The sequence below is a fragment of the Lynx canadensis genome, chromosome E3 (genome assembly GCF_007474595.2).
Source record: "Lynx canadensis isolate LIC74 chromosome E3, mLynCan4.pri.v2, whole genome shotgun sequence".
Taxonomy (NCBI): domain Eukaryota; kingdom Metazoa; phylum Chordata; class Mammalia; order Carnivora; family Felidae; genus Lynx; species Lynx canadensis.
This window is the reverse complement of record NC_044318.1, coordinates 34384531-34406396: the sequence shown is the minus strand read 5'-3', so window position 1 is coordinate 34406396 and position 21866 is coordinate 34384531. Positions and strand designations below refer to the sequence as shown.

Sequence of the window (21866 nt, the reverse complement as noted above, 5' to 3'; positions counted from 1 at the left end):
TCTTTAGTTATATCTTCAATTCTCTCAGATTTGCCCTCTGGAAGCACTTTCAAGTGGGCTCCTTGCCCTTTTCTTTTTTCTTTCTTTTTTTAATATTTTTAATACACTTTTATCACAGTTTTAGGTTCACTAAAATTGAGTGAAAGACACAGATTTCTCATATTCCCTCTGCCCTACTTACAGACAGCACTCCCCATTATCAAAATCCCTCACCATGTGGTACATTTGTTACAATAATTTTACCTACATTGGCACATTATTACCATTCAAAAATTCGTAATTTACGTTACAGTTCACTCTTGGTGTTGTCCATTCTGTGGGTTTTGACACACTTATGTGTGTGTGTGTATATATATATATAATATATATAATATATAATTATATATGTGTATATATAATATAATGTATATTATATATATACACACACATATATATCCACCATTACAGTACATAGAGTATTCTTTATCCCTTTCCCATATTATTTTTTTGAGCATTTCCTAGCATTCTGGTGTGAGACATTCCAGGCTTCTCTTCTGTTTCCTCTGATGAGCCTTGGAATCAGCCATTTCTCCAAGAATCTCTGTTTTCTTTTAGTGAGAATGGTATTTAGAAATCAAAATCTGGGCTGTAGGAGTGTTCATTGTTACTAGGGTTTCTTTGCTTCTATTTTCTCTCAGTAGACCAAATAAAAACATCAAATACATTCATACAGGAGTGATAAACATAAATATTTCTATATCCACAGCCAATGATTATGCTGTGTCTAAAAGAAAAAGGGAGCCTTGATTTATAGTTGTATCTATGACTGAAATAGTCCCATCATGGTTAATTTCAGGATATCTATGGTTTGACAACCATCTCACAGAATTCTTGAGTATTTAACAGTTGATTCTAGAGAAAAAGGAAGGATCACACTACTAAAATATATCTATACTGTGTCCATATCCTATCCTATCCTATCCTATCCTATCCTATCCTATCCTATCCTATCCTATCCTATCCTATCCTATGCTATCCTATCCTATCCTATACAGTTTTATGCTATTCTATTCCACTACTTTCTGTGATGATGGAAATATTCTATATACTCCTGGTTCAGTATAGAACCACTATGCACAGGTGGTTATGAGCATTCGACATGTGGCTAGTGTCACTAAAGAACTGAATCTTATATTGTATTTAATCTAGTTAATTAAAATTTAAGTATAAATAGCCACATCGGGTAAGTATCTACCACAGCTCTAAAGATTATCATGGAGTTCATAATAATCAAAGGAAAGAATATGATAGTTGAATTTATCCACAGCAGCATCACAGAAGGTATGACTGGGAAATCAGAACTCTGTAGACCTTTTTTACACTTATTTTGTATTGTTCTTAGTTGTGAATTATGTGTTTGTGGCAGGTACCATGCTAATTTCAGTGCTCTAAGTATCTAATGGTCCTAATTCAGTTCTAATCAAAGAGATTAAAGCTTGACTATACTGAGTTCCTTCCAGGAGAAAATAAAAAGTTGGGTTATGATTCAGAGTGGGACCATTCTCTAAGGAAGGTGACATTCAGGCCATGATTGAATAAACATTGCTAATTCCACTCACTATATTCTTTTTTTTTTAAATATAATTTATTGTCAAGTTGGTTTCCATACAACACCCAGTGCTCATTCCAACAAGTGCCCCCTTTAATGCCCATCACCCACTTTCCCCTCTCCCCCACCCCCATCAGCTCTCAGTTTGTTCTCTGTGTTTAAGAGTCTTTTATGGTTTGCCTCCCTCCCTGTCTGTTTGTAACTTTTTCCCTCCCTTCCCTTCTCCCATGGTCTTAAATTTCTCAAGTTCCACATATGAGTGAAAACATATGGTATCTGTCCTTCTCTGACTGACTTATTTCACTTAGCATAACACCCTCCGGTTCCATTCACGTTGCTGCAAATGGCCATATTTCATTCTTTCTCATTTCCAAGTAGTATTCCATTGTATATATAAACCACATCTTTTTATCCATCCATCAGTTGATGGACATTTAGGTTCTTTCCATAATTTGGCTATTGTTGAAAGTGCTACTATAAACATTGGGGTACAAGTGCCCTATTCATCAGCACTCCTGTATCCCTTGGGTAAATTCCTAGCAGTGCTATTGCTGGGTCATAGGATAGTTCTATTTTTAATTTTTTGAGGAACCTCCACACTGTTTTCCAGAGTGGCTGCACCAACATTCTTCTCAAAGCTAGAACAAACAATCCTAAAATTTGTATGGAAACACTTACTGTATTCTGTTTGTCTATATTTCATGCTGGCCAATGTCCTTCTATTGATCATTGTTTCTTTGCTGTTTTAATGTGGTTGATTAGACTAGCATCAGACACAACTCTTTTAGCTTTTTGTCTGTGTTATAGTTTCTGTACATATCTGAGATCATCCATTGGAAGAGTTGTGCCCCAGGTCTTCTATTAGCTGAGACTTCTCAAGGGTATAATCCACGCTTCTCAAACTAGATTGTGCACACAAATCACCACATCTCATGAAGCTCAGACTTTGATTCGATAGCTCTAGGATGAAGTTTGAGATTCTGCATTTTTTTTTGATGATTTTATTTTATTTTTTTTTGGGATGAGTACTGGGTGTTGTATGGAAACCAATTTGTCAATAAATTTCATATAAAAAAAAGAGAGATTCTGCATTTTAATAAGCTCCCAGATGCTGCTGATCCATGAACCACACATTGAGGACCAAGAGTTTATCTGTAGCCCAACATTATTTTCTTCTTTCCTGCAAGTATGTTTCGATGAAAGATCATTTAATTTTCCTGACAATTAAGCCTTAGCGTTAATTAAGCTCTCAAAAAATTTAAGCTGTATTTTAGCTGAAAGAATTTACATTTTCCTGGGGGAGAGCACCATCCCATATTACTTAGGCTTGGCATACTCTTAGGATTTTCTAACGGACAGACTGATAACACAGTGTATATTAGACAGAAATGCCATCTCCTGAAATTACCCATCTGTGGTGGTGGGGAGGGTGGCATAACCAGAAACAGATGGCTAAGAATAGTATAGTATAGTATAGTATAGTATAGTATAGTATAGTATAGTATAGATAGTATAGTATAGTATAGTATAGTATAGTATAGTATAGATGATGTTTTTCTTACCTGCTTTAACTAAAATGTCTCTCTTCTCCTTTTAGCTCTGTCTGATCTGGAGCTTGTGGCCCAATCTGTTATCTTTATTTTTGCTGGCTACGAGCCCACCAGCACTTCTCTTTCCTTCCTTGTGTATGAATTGGCCACTCATCCTGATGTCCAGCAGAAACTGCAGGAGGAGATTGATGCAACTTTCCCTAACAAGGTGAGTGGTTCATACTGGCCAAGGGGGTCAGGATACGCTTGCTTATGCCTCAGTAACATATTAACTCTCAAATCTAGTGGGTTTTCATAACAAAGGTTTACTTGTAACTCATATTTGCATGTCCAGCGTGGGTATTAGTGGAGGATGGGTCTCTGCTCCATATAGTTACTTGGGATACAGAGCAAAGAGGCTCCACTTATACCTGCATTATCTGGACCTTGGGGGCTTCATGTTGGCTGGGGAACAAGGAGATAGAGTGTTGTTCACTTGCTTTTCAGATGTTTGGCCCCAAACTCACATGCATCTCCTTAGTTCACAGCCCATTTGCAAAGTGGTTTCCCCTAAATTCACATAGGCTGGGAAATATGGGGGTCTATATGGATATTGGATAAGCAGTGAGTGTCTCTACCATCCACCCTCTGAAGGGTCAACTCTAAACATCTCTATGTAACAAGGCAGGAAGCTGAGCTACAGAGAGACAACATAACTTTCTTACACTATCACATAGCTAGTGTGAAGAAGCCAGGCTATGAGCCAGGGTGCCTGGATCCTGGTTGAACTCTTAACTTCTCCAATGTTGGCTCTTAAACACAATACCAAGCAATAGGCACATATTGCCCATGCTGTCTCAGATCTCTTCCAAAACTGGAATTCCTGTTTATGAAGACACCTGGCCTCTGGGGCTGGAGCGGTTCATTTGACAAACAGTGAAACCCCGAAGGGACAACTAGCAGACCCTTCCCACAACAGGAGGTGGGGCTGAGAGTAAGGTTCTGATCCCCTTAACAACTTTCCCTAGAACTGAAATTGTGTGCTGCAGGTGGAAGGATTTTAAGCCCTACTTAGGGGATTGACCCAGCAGTCAGCCCTAGTCATTACTATTGCATACACATGGTAGGGGGCGATTGAGCAGGTCATGGGATATGGTAGACATTAAGATGTTCATATGCCATTTACTAAAATACATGCTTCTCAGGGGTTCCTAACAATTCAGTAATAGTGCATAGACTGAGCTGAACATTGATTCCAAATCTCAATTCATCAAAATCTGTTTCTTTCCTTCTAGGCACCTCCCACTTATGATGCTCTTGTACAGATGGAGTATCTTGACATGGTGTTGAATGAAACCCTCAGATTATACCCAATCGCTGGTAGACTTGAGAGGGTCTGTAAGAGAGATGTGGAAATCAGTGGTGTGCTCATTCCCAAAGGGACAGTGGTGATGGTGCCAACCTTTACTCTTCACCGGGACCTGGATCTCTGGCCAGAGCCTGAGGAGTTCCATCCTGAAAGGTAGAGGGAACCCTGGAAAAGGGAACACACCCTTATATGGGAAGATTCTGATTTCTTTGTATAGAGAACAAATATATGGTTGTACAGTTATTTATTTGCACATCTTTTTATTGTAGGAGTATTTTTCTAATTACAAAATAATTGTCAAAATTTTACAAACTGCATTAAATGTGTCGTTTGCTTTGGGTAGTATACACATTTTAACAATGTTTGTTCTTCCAACCCATGAGCATGAAATGCTTTTCCATTTATTACATCCTCTTCAATATCTCTCATAAATCTTTTATAGTTTTTAGAGTACAGAGCTTTTACCTCTTAGTTAGATTTATTCCTAGGTATTTTATTATTTTGGTGCAATTGTAAATAGTATCAATGACCTGATTTCTTTTTCTGATGCCTCGTTATTAGTGCATAGAAATGCAACAGATTTCTGCACTTTGATTTTATATCCTGAGACTTTGGTGAATTCATGTATTAGTTATAACAATATTTTGGTGGAGCCCTTTGTGTTTTCTACAGAGTATTATGTCATCTGTGGTAGTGAAAGTTTGACTTCTTCATTGCTGATTTGGATGATATTTATTTATTTATTTATTTGGTCTGATTTGCTGTGGCTAAGACTTTCAGTGCTATGTTAAATAGTAATGGTGAGAGTGGGCATCCTTGTCTTGTTCCTGAACATAGGTGAAAGGCTCTCAGCTTCTCCCCATTGAGGATTATATTAGCTGTGGGTCTTTTGTACATGGTCTTTTTTTTAAATTTTTTTAACCTTTATTTATTTTTTTTGAGACCAAGGGAGACAGAGCATGAACGGGGGAGGGTCAGAGAGAGAGGGAGACACAGCATCCGAAACAGGCTCCAGGCTCTGAGCTGTCGGCATAGACCCTGACGCGGGGCTCAAACTCACAGACTATGAGATCACGACCTGAGCTGAAGTCGGATGCTCAACCGACTGAGCCACCCAGGCGTCCCTGTACACGGTCTTTATGATGTTGCAGTATGTGTCATCTGTCTCTACTTTGTTGAGGGTTTTTATCAAGAATGAATGCTGTATTTTGCCAAATGCTTTCTTTTCATCTGTTGACAGGCTCATAGGGTTCTTATCTTTCTTTTATTGATGTAGTGTATCATGTTGATTGATTTGCAAATATTGAACCACCCCTGCAGCCCAGGAGTAAATCCCATTTGATCATGGTGAATAATTATTTTAATGTACTGTTGAATTCTATTTGCTGGTATCTTGTTGAGATTTTTTTCTTTTTTTAATTTAATTTTTATTTTTTTAAATTTACATCCAAATTAGTTAGCATATAGTGCAACAATGATTTCAGGAGTAGATTCCTTAATGCCCCTTATCATTTAGCCCATTCCCCCTCCCACAACCCCTCCAGTAACCCTCAGTATGTTCTCCATATTTAAGAGTCTCTTCTGTTTTGTCCCCCTCCCTGTTTTTATGTTATTTTTGTTTCCCTGCCCTTATGTTCATCTGTTTTGTCTCTTAAAGTCCTCATATGAGTGAAGTCGTATGACATTTGTCTTTCTCTGACTGACTGATTTCACTTAGCATGATACCCTCCAGGTCCATCCACGTAGTTGCAAATGGCAAGATTTCGTTCTTTTTGATTGCTGAGTAATACTCCATTGTGTATATATACCACATCTTCTTTATCCATTCATCCATCAGTAGACATTTGGGCTCCTTCCATACTTTGGCTATTGTTGATAGTGCTGCTCTCCCATTCTGTCGGTTGCCTTTTAGTTTTGCTGATTGTTTCCTTCACTGTGCAGAAGCTTTTTATTTTGATGAGGTCCCAGTAGTTCATTTTTGCTTTTGTTTCCCTTGCCTCCAGAGACGTGTTGAATAAGAAGTTGCTGTGGCCAGGATCAAAGGGGTTTTTGCCTTCTTTCTCCTTGAGGATTTTGATGGCTTCCTGTCTTACATTTAGGTCTTTCATCCATTTTCAGTTTATTTTTGTGTATGGTGTAAGAAAGTGGTCCAGGTTCTTTCTTCTGCATGTCGCTGTCCAGTTTTCCCAGCACCACTTGTTGAAGAGACTTGATTCCATAGGATATTCTTTCCTGCTTTGTCAAAGATTAGTTGGCCATACGTTTGTGGGTCCATTTCTGGGTTCTCTATTCCATTGATCTGAGTGTCTGTTCTTGTGCCAGTACCATACTGTCTTAATGATTACAGCTTTGTAGTATAGCTTGAAGTCTGGGATTGTGATGCCTCCTGCTTTGGTTTTCTTTTTCAAGATTGCTTTGGCTATTCGGGGTATTTTCTGGTTCCATACACATTTTAGGATTATTTGTTCTAGCTCTGTGAAGAATGCTGGTGTTATTTTGATAGTGATTGCATTGAATATGTAGATTGCTTTGGGTAGTGTCATTTTAACAATATTTGTTCTTCCTATCCAGGAGCATGGAATATTTTTCCATTTTTTTGTGTCTTCTTCAATTTCTTTCATAAGCTTTCTATACTTTTCAGTGTATAGATTCTTCACCTCTTTGGTTAGATTTATTCCTAGGTGTTTTATGGTTTTTGGTGCAACTGTAAATGGGATCAATTCCTTGATTTCTCTTTCTGTTGCTTCATTGTTGGTGTATAGGAATGCAACCGATTTCTGTGCGTTGATGTTATATCCTGCAATTTTGTTGAATTCATGAATCAATTCTAGCAGTTTTTTGGTGGAGTCTTTTGGGTTTTCCATATAGAGTATCATGTCATCTGCGAAGAGTGAAAATTTGACCACCTGGCCGATTTGGATGCCTTTTATTTCTTTGTGTTGTCTGATTGCAGAGGCTAAGACTTCCAATACTATGTTGAATAACAGTGGCAAAGGTGGACATCCCTGTCTTGCTCCTGACCTTGGGGGGAAAGCTCTCAGTTTTTCCCCATTGAGGATGATATTAGCATTGGGTCGTTCATATATGGCTTTTATGATCTCGAGGTATACCTTCTGTCTACTTTCTTGAAGGTTTTTATCAAGAGAGGATGCTGTATTCTGTTAAATGTTTTCACTGCATCTATTCAGAGGATCATATGGTTCTTGTCCTTTTTTATTGATGTGATGAATCACGTTAATTGTTTTGTGGATATTGAACCAGCCCTGCATCCCAGGTATAAATCCCACTTGTCATGGTGAATAATTTTTTAAATATATTGTTGGATCTGGTTGGCTAATATCTTGTTGAGGATTTTTGCATCCATGTTCATCAGGAAAATTGGTCTATAGTTCTCCTTTTTAGTGGGGTCTCTGTCTGGTTTTGGAATCAAGGTAATTCTGGCTTCATAGAAAGAGTTTGAAAGTTTTCCTTCCATTTCTATTTTTTGGAACAGCTTCAAGAGAATAGGTAACTCTTCCTTAAATGTTTGGTAGAATTCCCCTGGAAAGCCATCTGGCCCTGGACTCTTGTTTTCTGGGAGATTTTTGATTACTAATTCAATTTTTACTGGTTATGGGTCTGTTCAAATTTTCTGTTAATTCCTGTTTAGTTTTGGTAGTGTATATGTTTCTAGGAATTTGTCCATTTCTTCCAGATTGCCCATTTTATTGGTATAAAACTGCTCATAATATTCTCTTATTATTGTTTTTTTTTTCTGCTGTGTTGGTTGTGATCTCTCCGCTTCATCTTCATTTTATTTATTTGGGTCCTTTCCTTGTCTTTTGATCAAACTGGCTAGTGGTTTATTAATTTTGTTAATTCTTTCAAAGAACCAGCTTCTGGTTTAATTGATCTGTTCTACTGTTTTTTGTTTTTTGTTTTGGTTTTGATAGCATTAATTTATCTAATTAATTTCTCTAATTAATTTCTCTAATCTTTATTATTTCCTGTCTTCTACTGGTTTTGGGTTTTATTTGCTGTTCTTTTTCCAGCTCCTTAGGGCATAAGGTTAGGTTGTGTATCTAGATTTCTTCCTTCTTTAGGAAGGCCTGGATTGCTATATAGTTTCCTTTTATGACCGCCTTTGTTGCATCCCAGAGGTTTTGGGCTGTGGTGTTATCATTTTCATTGACTTCTATGTACTTTTTAATTTCCTCTTTAACTTCCTGGTTAGCCCATTCATTCTTTTTTTTTAATTTTTTTTATTATATGAAATTTATTGTCAAATTAGTTTCCATACAGCACCCAGTGCTCATCCCAAAAGGTGCCCTCTTCAATGCCCATCACCTAGCCTCCCCCTCCCACCCCCGCCATCAACCCTCAGTTTGTTTTCAGTTTTTTTTTGTTTTTTTGTTTTTTTCCTTCTCTGGATTGACTTTCTGCTTTTTATTTTATTTTTTTTATATATATGAAATTATTGACAAATTGGTTTCCATACAACACCCAGTGCTCATCCCAAAAGGTGCCCTCCTCAATACCCATCACTCACCCTCCCCTCCCTCCCACCCCCCATCAACCCTCAGTTTGTTCTCAGTTTTTAACAGTCTCTTATGCTTTGGCTCTCTCCCACTCTAACCTCTTTTTTTTTTTTTCCCTCCCCTCCCCCATGGGTTCCTGTTAAGTTTCTCAGGATCCACATAAGAGTGAAACCATATGGTATCTGTCTTTCTCTGTATGGCTTATTTCACTTAGCATTACACTCTCCAGTTCCATCCATGTTACTACAAAGGGCCATATTTCATTCTTTCTCATTGCCACATAGTATTCCATTGTGTATATAAACCACAATTTCTTTATCCATTCATCAGTTGATGGACATTTAGGCTCTTTCCATAATTTGGCTATTGTTGAGAGTGCTGCTATGAACATTGAGGTACAAGGGCCCCTATGCATCAGTACTCCTGTATCCCTTGGGTAAATTCCTAGCAGTGCTATTGCTGGGTCATAGGGTAGGTCTATTTTTAATTTTTTGAGGAACCTCCACACTGTCTTCCAGAGTGGCTGCACCAATTTGCATTCCCACCAACAGTGCAAGAGGGTTCCCGTTTCTCCACATCCTCTCCAGCATCTATAGTCTCCTGATTTGTTCATTTTGGCTACTCTGACTGGCGTGAGGTGATATCTGAGTGTGGTTTTGATTTGTATTTCCCTGATGAGGAGCGATGTTGAGCATCTTTTCATGTGTCTGTTGGCCATCCGGATGTCTTCTTTAGAGAAGTGTCTTTTCATGTTTTCTGCCCATTTCTTCACTGGGTTATTTGTTTTTTGGGTGTGGAGTTTGGTGAGCTCTTTATAGATTTTGGATACTAGCCCTTTGTCCGATATGTCACTTGCAAATATCTTTTTCCATTCCGTTGGTTGCCTTTTAGTTTTGGTGATTGTTTCCTTTGCTGTGCAAAAGCTTTTTATCTTCATGAAGTCCCAGTAGTTCATTTTTGCTTTTAATTCCCTTGCCTTTGGGGATGTGTCAAGTAAGAAATTGCTACGACTGAGGTCAGAGAGGTCTTTTCCTGCTTTCTCCTCTAGGGTTTTGATAGTTTCCTGTCTCACATTCAGGTCCTTTATCCATTTTGAGTTTATTTTTGTGAATGGTGTGAGAAAGTGGTCTAGTTTCATTCTTCTGCATGTTGCTGTCCAGTTCTCCCAGCACCATTTGGTAAAGAGACTGTCTTTTTTCCATTGGATGTTCTTTCCTGCTTTGTCAAAGATGAGTTGGCCATATGTTTGTGGGTCTAGTTCTGGGGTTTCTATTCTATTCCATTGGTCTATGTGTCTGTTTTGTGCCAATACTATGCTGTCTTGATGATGACAGCTTTGTAGTAGAGGCTAAAGTCTGGGATTGTGATGCCTCCTGCTTTGGTCTTCTTCTTCAAAATTACTTTGGCTATTCGGGGCCTTTTGTGCTTCCATATGAATTTTAGGATTGCTTGTTCTAGCTTGGAGAAGAATGCTGGTGCAATTTTGATTGGGATTGCATTGAATGTGTAGATAGCTTTGGGTAGTATTGACATTTTAACAATATTTATTCTTCCAATCTATGAGCATGGAATGTTTTTCCATTTCTTTATATCTTCTTCAATTTCCTTCATAAGCTTTCTATAGTTTTCAGCATACAGATCATTTATATCTTTGGTTAGACTTATTCCTGGGTATTTTGTGCTTCTTGGTACAATTGTGAATGGGATCAGTTTCTTTATTTGTCTTTCTGTTGCTTCATTGTTAGTGTATAAGAATGCAACTGATTTCTGTACATTGATTTTGTATCTTGCAACTTTGCTGAATTCATGTATCAGTTCTAGCAGACTTTTGGTGGAGTCTATCGGATTTTCCATGTATAATATCATGTCATCTGCAAAAAGCGAAAGCTTGACTTCATCTTTGCCAATTTTGATGCCTTTGGTTTCCTTTTGTTGTCTGATTGCTGATGCTAGCACTTCCAACACTATGTTAAACAACGGCGGTGAGAGTGGACATCTCTGTTGTGTTCCTGATCTCAGGGGAAAAGCTCTCAGTTTTTCCCCATTGAGGATGATATTAGCTGTGGACTTTTCATAAATGGCTTTTATGATGTTTAAGTATGTTCCTTCTATCCCGACTTTTTCGAGGGTTTTTATTAAGAAAGGATGCTGAATTTTGTCAAATGCTTTTTCTGCATCGAATGACAGGATCATATGGTTCTTTTCTTTTATTAATGTGATGTATCACGTTGATTGATTTGCAAATGTTGAACCAGCCCTGCATCCCAGGAATGAATCCCACTTGATCATGGTGAATAATTCTTTTTATAAACTGTTGAATTCGATTTGCTAGTGTCTTATTGAGAATTTTTGCATCCATATTCATCAGGGATATTGGCCTGTAGTTCTCTTTTTTTTTTAATTTTTTTCAACGTTTATTTATTTTTGGGACAGAGAGAGACAGAGCATGAACGGGGGAGGGGCAGAGAGAGAGGGAGACACAGAATCGGAAACAGGCTCCAGGCTCTGAACCATCAGCCCAGAGCCTGACGCGGGGCTCGAACTCACGGACCGCGAGATTGTGACCTGGCTGAAGTCGGACGCTTAACCGACTGCGCCACCCAGGCACCCCTGTAGTTCTCTTTTTTTACTGGGTCTCTGTCTGGTTTAGGAATCAAAGTAATGCTGGCTTCATAGAATGAGTCTGGAAGTTTTCCTTCCCTTTCTATTTTTTGGAATAGCTTGAGAAGGATAGGTATTATCTCTGCTTTAAATGTCTGGTAGAATTCCCCAGGGAAGCCATCTGATCCCGGACTTTTATTTGTTGGGAGATTTTTGATAACTGATTCGATTTCTTTGCTGGTTATGGGTCTGTTCAAGCTTTCTATTTCCTCCTGATTGAGTTTTGGAAGTGTGTGGGTGTTTAGGAATTTGTCCCATTTCTCCCAGATTGTCCAGTTTGTTGGCATATAATTTTTCATAGTATTCCCTGATAATTGCTTGTGTTTCTGAGGGATTGGTTGTAATTCCATTTCATTCACGATTTTTTCTATTTGGGTCATCTCCCTTTTCTTTTGAGAAGCCTGGCTAGAGGTTTGTCAATTTTGTTTATTTTTTCAAAAAACCAACTCTTGGTTTCGTTGATCTGCTCTACAGTTTTTTTAGATTCTATATTGTTCATTTCTCCTCTGATCTTTATTATTTCTCTTCTTCTGCTGGGTCTGGGGTGTCTTTGCTGCTCTGCTTCTATTTCCTTTAGGTGTGCTGTTAGATTTTGCATTTGGGATTTTTCTTGTTTCTTGAGATAGCCCTGGATTGCAATGTATTTTCCTCTCAGGACTGCCTTCGCTGCATCCCAAAGCTTTTGGATTGTTGTATTTTCATTTTCGTTTGTTTCCATATATTTTTTAGTTTCTTCTCTAATTGCCTGGTTGACCCACTCATTCTTTAGTAGGGTGTTCTTTAACCTCCATGCTTTTGGAGGTTTTCCAGACTTTTTCCTGTGGTTGATTTCAAGCTTCATAGCATTGTGGTCTGAAAGTATGCATGGTATGATTTCAATTCTTGTATACTTATGAAGGGCTGTTTTGTGACCCAGTATATGATCTATCTTGGAGAATGTTCCATGTGCACTCGAGAAGAAAGTATATTCTGTTGCTTTGGGGTGCAGAGTTCTAAATATATCTGTCAAGTCCATCTGATCCAATGTCTCATTCAGGGCCCTTGTTTCTTTATTGACCGTGTGTCTAGATGATCTATTCATTGTTGTAAGTGGAGTATTAAAGTCCCCATGCAATTACCACATTCTTATCAAAAAGGTTGCTTATGTTTATGAGTAATGTTTTATATTTGGGGGCTCCCGTATTCGGTGCATAGACATTTATTACTGTTAGCTCTTCCTGATGGATAGACCCTGTAATTATTATATAATGCCCTTCTTCATCTCTTGTTACAGCCTTTAATTTAAAGTCTAGTTTGTCTGATATAAGTATGGCTACTCCAGCTTTCTTTTGGCTTCCAGTAGCATGATAAATAGTTCTCCATCCCCTCACTCTCAATCTAAAGGTGTCCTCAGGTCTAAAATGAGTCTCTTGTAGACAGCAAATAGATGGGTCTTGTTTTTTTATCCATTCTGATACCCTATGTCTTTTGGTTGGCACATTTAGTCCATTTACATTCAGTGTTATTATAGAAAGATACGGGTTTAGAGTCATTGTGATGTCTGTATGTTTTATGCTTTTAGCGATGTCTCTGGTACTTTGTCTCACAGGATTCCCCTTAGGATCTCTTGTAGGGCTGGTTTAGTGGTGACGAATTCCTTCAGTTTTGTTTGTTTGGGAAGACCTTTATCTCTCCTTCTATTCTAAATGACAGACTTGCTGGATAAAGGATTCTCGGCTGCATATTTTTGCTGTCTAGCACCCTGAAAATCTCGTGCCAATTCTTTCTGGCCTGCCAAGTTTCAAAAGAGAGATCAGTCACGAGTCTTATAGGTCTCCCTTTATATGTGAGGGCACGTTTATCCCTCGCTGCTTTCACAATTTTCTCTTTATCCTTGTATTTTGCCAGTTTCACTATGATATGTCGTGCAGAAGATCGATTCAAGTTACATCTGAAGGGAGTTCTCTGTGCCTCTTGGATTTCAATGCGTTTTCCTTCCCCAGTTCAGGGAAGTTCTCAGCTATTATTCTTCAAGTACACCTTCAGCACCTTTCCCTCTCTCTTCCTCCTCTGGAATACCATTATGCGTAGATTATTGCTCTTTAGTGCATCACTTAGTTCTCTAATTTTCCCCTCATACTCCTGGATTATTTTATCTCTATTTTTCTCAGCTTCTTCTTTTTCCATAATTTTATCTTCTAGTTCACCTATTCTCTGCTCTGCCTCTTCAGTCCGAGCCGTGGTCATCTCCATTTTATTTTGCAGCTCGTTTATAGAGTTTTTTTAGCTCCTCCTGGCTGTTCTTGAGTCCCTTGATCTCTGTAGCAAGAGATTCTCTGCTGTCCTTTATACTGTTTTCAAGCCCAGCGATTAATTTTATGACTCTTACTCTAAATTCACTTTCTGTTATATTGTTTAAATCATTTTTGATCAGTTTGTTAGCTGTCGTTATTTCCTGGAGGTTTTTTTGAGGGGAATTCTTCCGTTTCGTCATTTTGGATAGTCCCTGGAGTGGTGCGGAACTGCGGGGCACTTCCCCTGTGCTGTCTTGAATAACTTGTGTTGTTGGGCGGGGCCGCAGTCAGACCTGATGTCTGCCCCCAGCCCACCGCTGGGGCCACCATCAGACTGGTGTGTACCTTCTCTTCCCCTCTCCTAGGGGCGGAATTCACTTTGAGGTGGCATGGCCCATCTGGGCTACTTGCACACTGCCAGGCTTGTGGTGCTGGGGATCTGGCGTATTAGCTGGGGTGGACTGGCAAGGTGCACAGGGTCAGGAGGGGTAGGCTCAGCTCACTTATCCTTTGGTGATCTGCTTCGGGAGGGGCCCTGCGGCACCGGGAGGGAGTCAGACCAGCCACAGGAGGGATGAATCCACAGAAGCACAGCGTTGGGTGTTTGCACGGTGCAAGCAAGTTCCCTGACAGGAACTGGTTCCCTTTGGGATTTTGGCTGGGGATGGGCGAGGGAGATGGCACTGGCGAGCGCCTTTGTTCCCCTCCAAACTGAGCTCTGTTGTCCGGGGCTCAACAACTCTCCCTCCCATTGTCCTCCAGCCCTCCCGCTCTCTGAGCAGAGCTGTTAACTTATAACCTTCCAGATGTTAAGTCCCGCTTGCTGTCTGAACACACTCCGTCCAGCCCCTCTGCTTTTGCAAGCGAGACTCAGGGGCTATGCTTAGCCAGCGGGCTGCCCCTCTGCCCCAGCTCCCCCCACCAGTCCATGTAGCGTGCACCGCCTCTCCGCCCTTCCTACCCTCTTCCGTGGACCTCTCATCTATGCTTGGCTCTGGAGAATCCATTCTGCTAGTCTTCTGGTGATTTTCTGGATCATTTAGGCAGGTGTGAGTGGAATCTAAGTGACCCCCATGACACGGTGTGCTCAGCGTCCTCTACGCCACCATCTTCCCAGAAGCGTCTCTCAGCCCATTCATTTTTTTAGTATGTTCTTCAGTCTCCAAGTATTTGTTACCTTTCCAGTTTTTTCTTGTGGTTGATTTTGAGCATCATAGCATTTCTGTCTGGAAATATGCACGGTATGATCTTGATCTTTTTGTACTTACTTAGGGTTGATTTGTGTCCCAGTATATGGTCTATTCTGGAGAACATTCCATGTGCACTGGAGAAGAATGATATTATGCTGCCTTAGGACGAAATGTTCTGAATATATCTGTTAAGTCCACCTGGTCCAGTGTGTCATCCAAAGCCATATTTTCCTTGTTGATTTTTTGATTAGATTATCTGTCCATTGCTGTGATTGGGGTGTTGAAGTCTCCTACTATTATGGTGTTATTATTGATTGGTTTCTTTATGTTTGTGATTAATTGATTTATAGATTTGGGTGCTTTCACATTTGGCGCATAAATGTTTACAATTGTTAGGTCTTCTTGGTGGATAGATCTCTTGATTATGATATAATGCCCTTCTGCATCTCTTGATACAGTCTTTATTTTAAAGTCTAGATTGTCTAATATAAGTATGGCTTCTCCAGCTTTTTTGTTGACCATTAGCATGATAGGTGGTTGTCCACCCCCTTATTTTCAATCTGAAGGTGTCTTTAGGTCTAAAGTAGGTCTCTTGTAAACAGCATATAGATGGATCTTGTTTTCCTATCCATTTTGTTACCCTATGTCTTTTGATTGGAGCACTGAGTCCTTTGAAGTTTAGAGTGAGTACTGAAAGATATGAATTTATTGCCATTCTGATGCTTGTATAGTTGGAGTTTCTGGTGGTGGTCTCTGTTCCTTTATAATCTTTGTTGCTGCTTGCTTGCTTGCTTGCTTGCTCTTTCTTTCTGTTTTCATCTTTTCTCCCCTCAGAGAGTCCCCCTTAAAATTTTTTGCAGGGCTGGGTTAGTGGTCACAAACTCCTTTAAGTTTTGCTTGTCTGGGAAACTTTTATCTCTCCTTTTATTTTGAATGGCAGCCTTACTGGATAAAGAATTCTTGGCTGCATGTTTTTCTGATTCAGCACATTGAATATATCTTGCCACTCCTTTCTGGCCTGCCAGGTTTCTGTGGATAGGTCTGCTGCAAACCTGATCTGTCTTCCCTTGTTGGTTAAGGACTTTTTTTTCCTTGCTGCTTTCATGATTCTCTCCTTGCCTGAGTATTGTGTGAATTTGACTATGATATGCCTTGTTTATGGTCGGTTTTTGTTGAATCTAATGGAGTCCTCTGTGCTTCCTGGATTTTGATGTCTGTGTCTTTCCCCAGGTTAGGAAAGTTTTCCGCTATGATTTGCTCACATAACCCTTCTACCCCTTTTACCTCTCTTCCTCTTCTGGGACCCCTATGATTCTGATGTTGTTACTTTTTAATGAGTCATTGATTTCTCTATTTCTTAAATCGTGCTCTTTTGCCTTTATCTCCCTCTTTTTTTCTGTTTCATTATTCTCCATAAGTTTGTCCTCTATATCACTGATTCTCTGTTCTACCTCATCCATCCTTGCCACCGTGGCATCCATTCAAAACTGCAGCTCAGTTATAGCATTTTTTATTTCATCCTGACTAGTTTTTACTTCTTTTATCTCTGCAGAAAGGGATTCTAATCTATTTTCAACTCCAGCTAGTATTCCTATTATCGTCATTCTAAATTCTGGTTCAGACATTTTGCTTGTATCTGTGTTGGTTAAATCCCTGGCTGTCATTTCTTCGTGCTCTTTCTTTTGGGGTGAATTCCTTCATTTCATCATTTTGAAGGGAGAAAAGGAATTAATGAGGCAGAAAAATTAAAATTAAAAAATTAAAAAAAATTAAAATTAAAAAAGTAAACACCACACACACACACACACATTTAATAAATGATGCTAGATCCTAGGTGTGTTTTGGTCTGGGTGTTTAAAGTGTTTGATAGATTAGAGAAAAAAGGGGGGGGAATCGTTTGAGAATTTGAAAAAATGAATACACTGAAGTAGACTAAAATGAAATGATGGGAGTAAAATAGACTTTGAAAAAATTTACACAGAGAGAGACAGGTGGAAGATGGCAGTGTAGGAGGACACTGGGCTCACCTCGTCTAGCTGATGACTTAGATTCCACCCACATCTGCCTAAATAGCCCAGAAAACCGCTAGAAGACTAGAAGAACAGACTCTCTGGAGCCAAGCATAGACTAGAGGCCCAGAGAAGAGGGTAGGAAGAGCGGAGAGGTGGTGCATGCTACATGGATTGGCAGGAGGGAGCCGGGGTGGTGGAGGGGCAGGCTGCCTGGCAAGGCAGAGCCCCCAGAGTCTGGCTTGCAAAAGTGCAGGGGCCAGACTGTGTGAGTTCTGACAGCCAACGGGACTTAACATCTGGAATATTAAAAGCCAACAGCTCTGCTCTCAGAGAGCAGGGAGGGCGAGAGGACTCAGGGAGGGAGAGTTGTTGAGCCCTGAAGGACAGAGCGTGTTGGAGGAACAAAGGCACTGGCAAGTGCCATTTCCCTTTCCCATCCCCTGACTGAAATTCCAAAGGGAACCAGTTGACACCATTGAACTTACTTGCACTGAGCAAATACCCAATGCTGTGCTTCTGTGGATCCATCTCTCTGATGGGCCTGCCTCCCTCCCGGTGCTGCAGGGCCCCTCCTGCAAGGGACCACCAATGGCAAAGCAAGCTAAGCCTGCCCTTCCAGCCCCTGTGCACCTTGGTGATCCACCCCAGCTAACACGCCCTTGGCGAGATCCCATCGAAGCAGCGCCACAAGCTTGGCAGTGTACAAGCAGCCCAGACAGGCGCCATACCACTCCACAGTGAGTCTTGCCCCTGGGAAAGGGGAAGATAAGGTACACACCGCTGACTGTGGCCCCAGCGGTGAGCTGGGGCAGATATCAGGTCTGACTGTGGTCCTGCCTACCAACACAAGTTTCTCTGGAGAGCATAGGGGATGTGCCCTGAAGTTTGGAGCTACTGCAGGGACTACCCAAAATGATGAAACAGATGAATTCTCCTCAAAAAAAAAAAAAAAAAAAAAACTCCAGGAATTAGTGACAGCTAACGAATTGATCAAAACCAATTTAAACAATATAATGGAAGAAGAATTTAGAATAGTAGTCATAAAATTAATTGCTGGGCTTGAAAAAAGCATAGAGGACAGTTGAGAATCTACCTACAGAGATCAAGGGACTAAGAAATAGTCATGAGGAACTAACAAATGCTATAAATGAGGTGCAAAATAAAATGGAGGCGGCCAGGGCGCCTGGGTGGTTCAGTTGCTTAAGTGTCCAACTTCGGCTCAGGTCATGATCTCACGGTTTGTGGGTTTGAGCCCCACATCAGGCTCTGTGCTGACAGCTCAGAGCCTGGAGCCTGCCTCAGATTCTATGTCTCCCTCTCTCTCTGCCCCTCCCCTGCTCATCTCTATCTCTCTCTGTCTCTCAAAAATAAAATAAACGTTAAAAAAAATGGAGGCAGCCATAGCACGAATTGAAGAGGCAGAGGAGAGAATAGGTGAATTAGAAGATAAAATTATGAACAAAGAGGAAGCTGAGAAAAAGAAAAAAATCCAGGAGTATGAGGGGAAAATTAGAGAACTAAGTGATGCAATCAAATGGAACCATTTCCGTATCATAGGTATTCCAGAAGAAGAAGAGAGAGAAGGGCCTGAAGGTGTACTTGAAGAAATAATAGCTGAGAACTTCCCTGATCTGGGGAAGGAAAAAGGCATTGAAATCCAAGAGGCACAGAGAACTCCCTTCAGATGTAACTTGAATTGATCTTCTGCATGACATATCATAGTGAAACTGGAAAAATAGAAGGATAAAGAGAAAATTCTGAAAGCAGCTAGGGATAAACGTGCTCTAACATATACAGGAAGACCAATAAGACTAGTGACTGATCTCTCTTCTGAAACTTGGCAGGCGAGAAAGGAATGGCAGGAAATCTTCAATGTGATGAACAGAAAAAATATGCAGCTGAGAATCCTTTAGCCAGCAAGTCTGTAATTCAGAATAGAAGGAGAGATAAAGGTCTTCCCAAACAAACAAAAACTGAAGGAATTCATCACCACTAACCAGCCCTACAAGAGATCCTAAGGGGAATCCTGTGAGACAAAGTACCAGAGACATCACTACTAGCACGAAACCTACAGACATCACAATGTCTCTAAACCCATATCTTTCTATAATAACACTGAATGTAAATGGACTAAATGTGCCAACCAAAAGACATAGGGTATCAGAATGGATAAAAAAACAAGACCCATCTATTTGCTGTCTACAAGAGACTCATTTTAGACCTGAGGACACCTTTAGATTGAGAGTGAGGGATGGAGAACTATTTATCATGCTACTGGAAGCCAAAAGAAAGCTGGAGTAGCCATACTTATATCAGACAAACTAGACTTTAAATTAAAGGCTGTAACAAGAGATGAAGAAGGGCATTATATAATAATTACAGGGTCTATCCATCAGGAAGAGCTAACAATTTAAATGTCTATGCGCCGAATACGGGAGCCCCCAAATATATAAAACAATTACTCATAAACAGAAGCAACCTTATTGATAAGAATGTGGTAATTGCAGGGGACTTTAACACCCCACTTACAGAAATGGATAGATCATCTAGACACACGGTCAATAAGAAACAAGGGCCCTGAATGATACATTGGATCAGATGGACTTGACAGATATATTTAGAACTCTGCACCCCAAAGCAACAGAATATACTTTCTTCTCGAGTGCACATGGAACATTCTCCAAGATAGATCATATACTGGGTCACAAAACAGCCCTTCATAAGTATACAAGAATTGAAATCATACCATGCATACTTTCAGACCACAATGCTATGAAGCTTGAAATCAACCACAGGAAAAAGTCTGGAAAACCTCCAAAAGCATGGAGGTTAAAGAACACCCTACTAAAGAATGAGTGGGTCAACCAGGCAATTAGAGAAGAAACTAAAAAATATATGGAAACAAACGAAAATGAAAATACAACAATCCAAAAGCTTTGGGATGCAGCGAAGGCAGTCCTGAGAGGAAAATACATTGCAATCCAGGGCTATCTCAAGAAACAAGAAAAATCCCAAATGCAAAATCTAACAGCACACCTAAAGGAAATAGAAGCAGAGCAGCAAAGACACCCCAGACCCAGCAGAAGAAGAGAAATAATAAAGATCAGAGGAGAAATGAACAATATAGAATCTAAAAAAACTGTAGAGCAGATCAACGAAACCAAGAGTTGGTTTTTTGAAAAAATAAACAAAATTGACAAACCTCTAGCCAGGCTTCTCAAAAAGAAAAGGGAGATGACCCAAATAGAAAAAATCGTGAATGAAAATGGAATTACAACCAATCCCTCAGAAACACAAGCAATTATCAGGGAATACTATGAAAAATTATATGCCAACAAACTGGACAATCTGGGAGAAATGGGACAAATTCCTAAACACCCACACACTTCCAAAACTCAATCAGGAGGAAATAGAAAGCTTGAACAGACCCATAACCAGCAAAGAAATCGAATCAGTTATCAAAAATCTCCCAACAAATAAAAGTCCGGGACCAGATGGCTTCCCAGGGGAATTCTACCAGACATTTAAAGCAGAGATAATACCTATCCTTCTCAAGCTATTCCAAAAATAGAAAGGGAAGGAAAACTTCCAGACTCATTCCATGAAGCCAGCATTACTTTGATTCTCCCCCAAAGTTAAAGAAAATTAAAGAAAAATAGTTTTAATAGAAACTGAAAGTAAATATGAAGTTTTTCTCCTTCTGTATTCAAGAAAAAGAAAAGAAACAAGAGAAAAAAGAAAAAAAAAAGGAAATCATTTGAAGATTTGAAAAAATGAATATACTGAAGTAGACTAAATAAAATGATGGAAGTAAAATAGAATTTGAAAAAATTTACACAAAAGTAAAAATGTAGTAAAAAATTAAAGAAAAATTTTTAATAAAAATTGAAAATAAAAATGAATTTTTTCTCTTTCTGTATTCAAGAAAAAGCGAAAAGGAGAAAAAAAGAATGAAAATTGAATAGATAGATCTGCCAACAGATTGAAGCAGGACTGAAATTACTTTGCTTTCCCCTAGAAGTCAGACTATGAAGTGGTTTATAGACCATAAACTAAGCAGGCGGTGAGACTTATGTTCTTGAAGAGCAAGGTTGGCCCAGTTGGGTGGGGCTCAGTGTAACAGCTCCGTTCTCCACTAGATGGCACTGCTAGCCCACTGGGGTGGGGTGTTGTGGTGGTCATAGGTGCCTATGCGCAATTGTGCGGGCGGTGAAAATGGCGCCGCCTTGCTACCCAGTCTCTAGCATCGGAACTCTGTTCTCCCTGATCAGCAATCGCGAACCCATCCTCCTCTTCAGCTTTCGTCCACTTCCTGCTTTTTCACTGTCTGTGACCAAGTCCCAGGTAGTACCTCCCTCTTGAGTTTTATCTCAGATGTGGCTGTTTTCCCTGGCCCCTTACTTCTGAGGGACTGGGGCTTTGCCCCATTCCGCCCCTCTGTGGGAGGGTCTCACCAAGCAATGGCCGAATGTCGGCTGCACCCAGGAACTGTTATGCCCAGAATTCGTGATCCCCAAAGACCACCAGGGAGCCGAGTCGATGCAAAAGCAAAAGAGCCTTTATTGGAGCTAGCTTGAGCTCAGTCCCCTACCTGCACCGACGCAGCGGTGAGATACCAGGGAGAGAGAGCGAGTTTCAAAAGCACAAAGGTTTTATAGGGGTCTAGGGGCAGCTGATTGGCTGGGGAAGGGTCGTGGCCTCGGCCGATTGGCTGGGGAAGGGTCAGA

General features: G+C 40.1%; 1 protein-coding gene across 5 annotated transcripts in view; it reads left to right on the top strand.

Moving 5' to 3' along the window:
- The window catches only part of LOC115503873 (cytochrome P450 3A12), a 122195-nt gene that overhangs the window by 30527 nt on the left and 69802 nt on the right, over nucleotides 1-21866 (top strand). For 3 of the 5 annotated variants that reach the window (XM_030300402.1, XM_030300404.1, XM_030300406.1), the window contains 2 exons: nucleotides 3186-3346; nucleotides 4413-4639. The exons of the other annotated variants lie outside the window; for them this stretch is intronic. In XM_030300402.1, the coding sequence (XP_030156262.1) occupies nucleotides 3186-3346; nucleotides 4413-4639 (388 nt within the window). The remainder of the gene's footprint in view (nucleotides 1-3185; nucleotides 3347-4412; nucleotides 4640-21866) is intronic. 5 annotated transcript variants of the gene reach the window in all.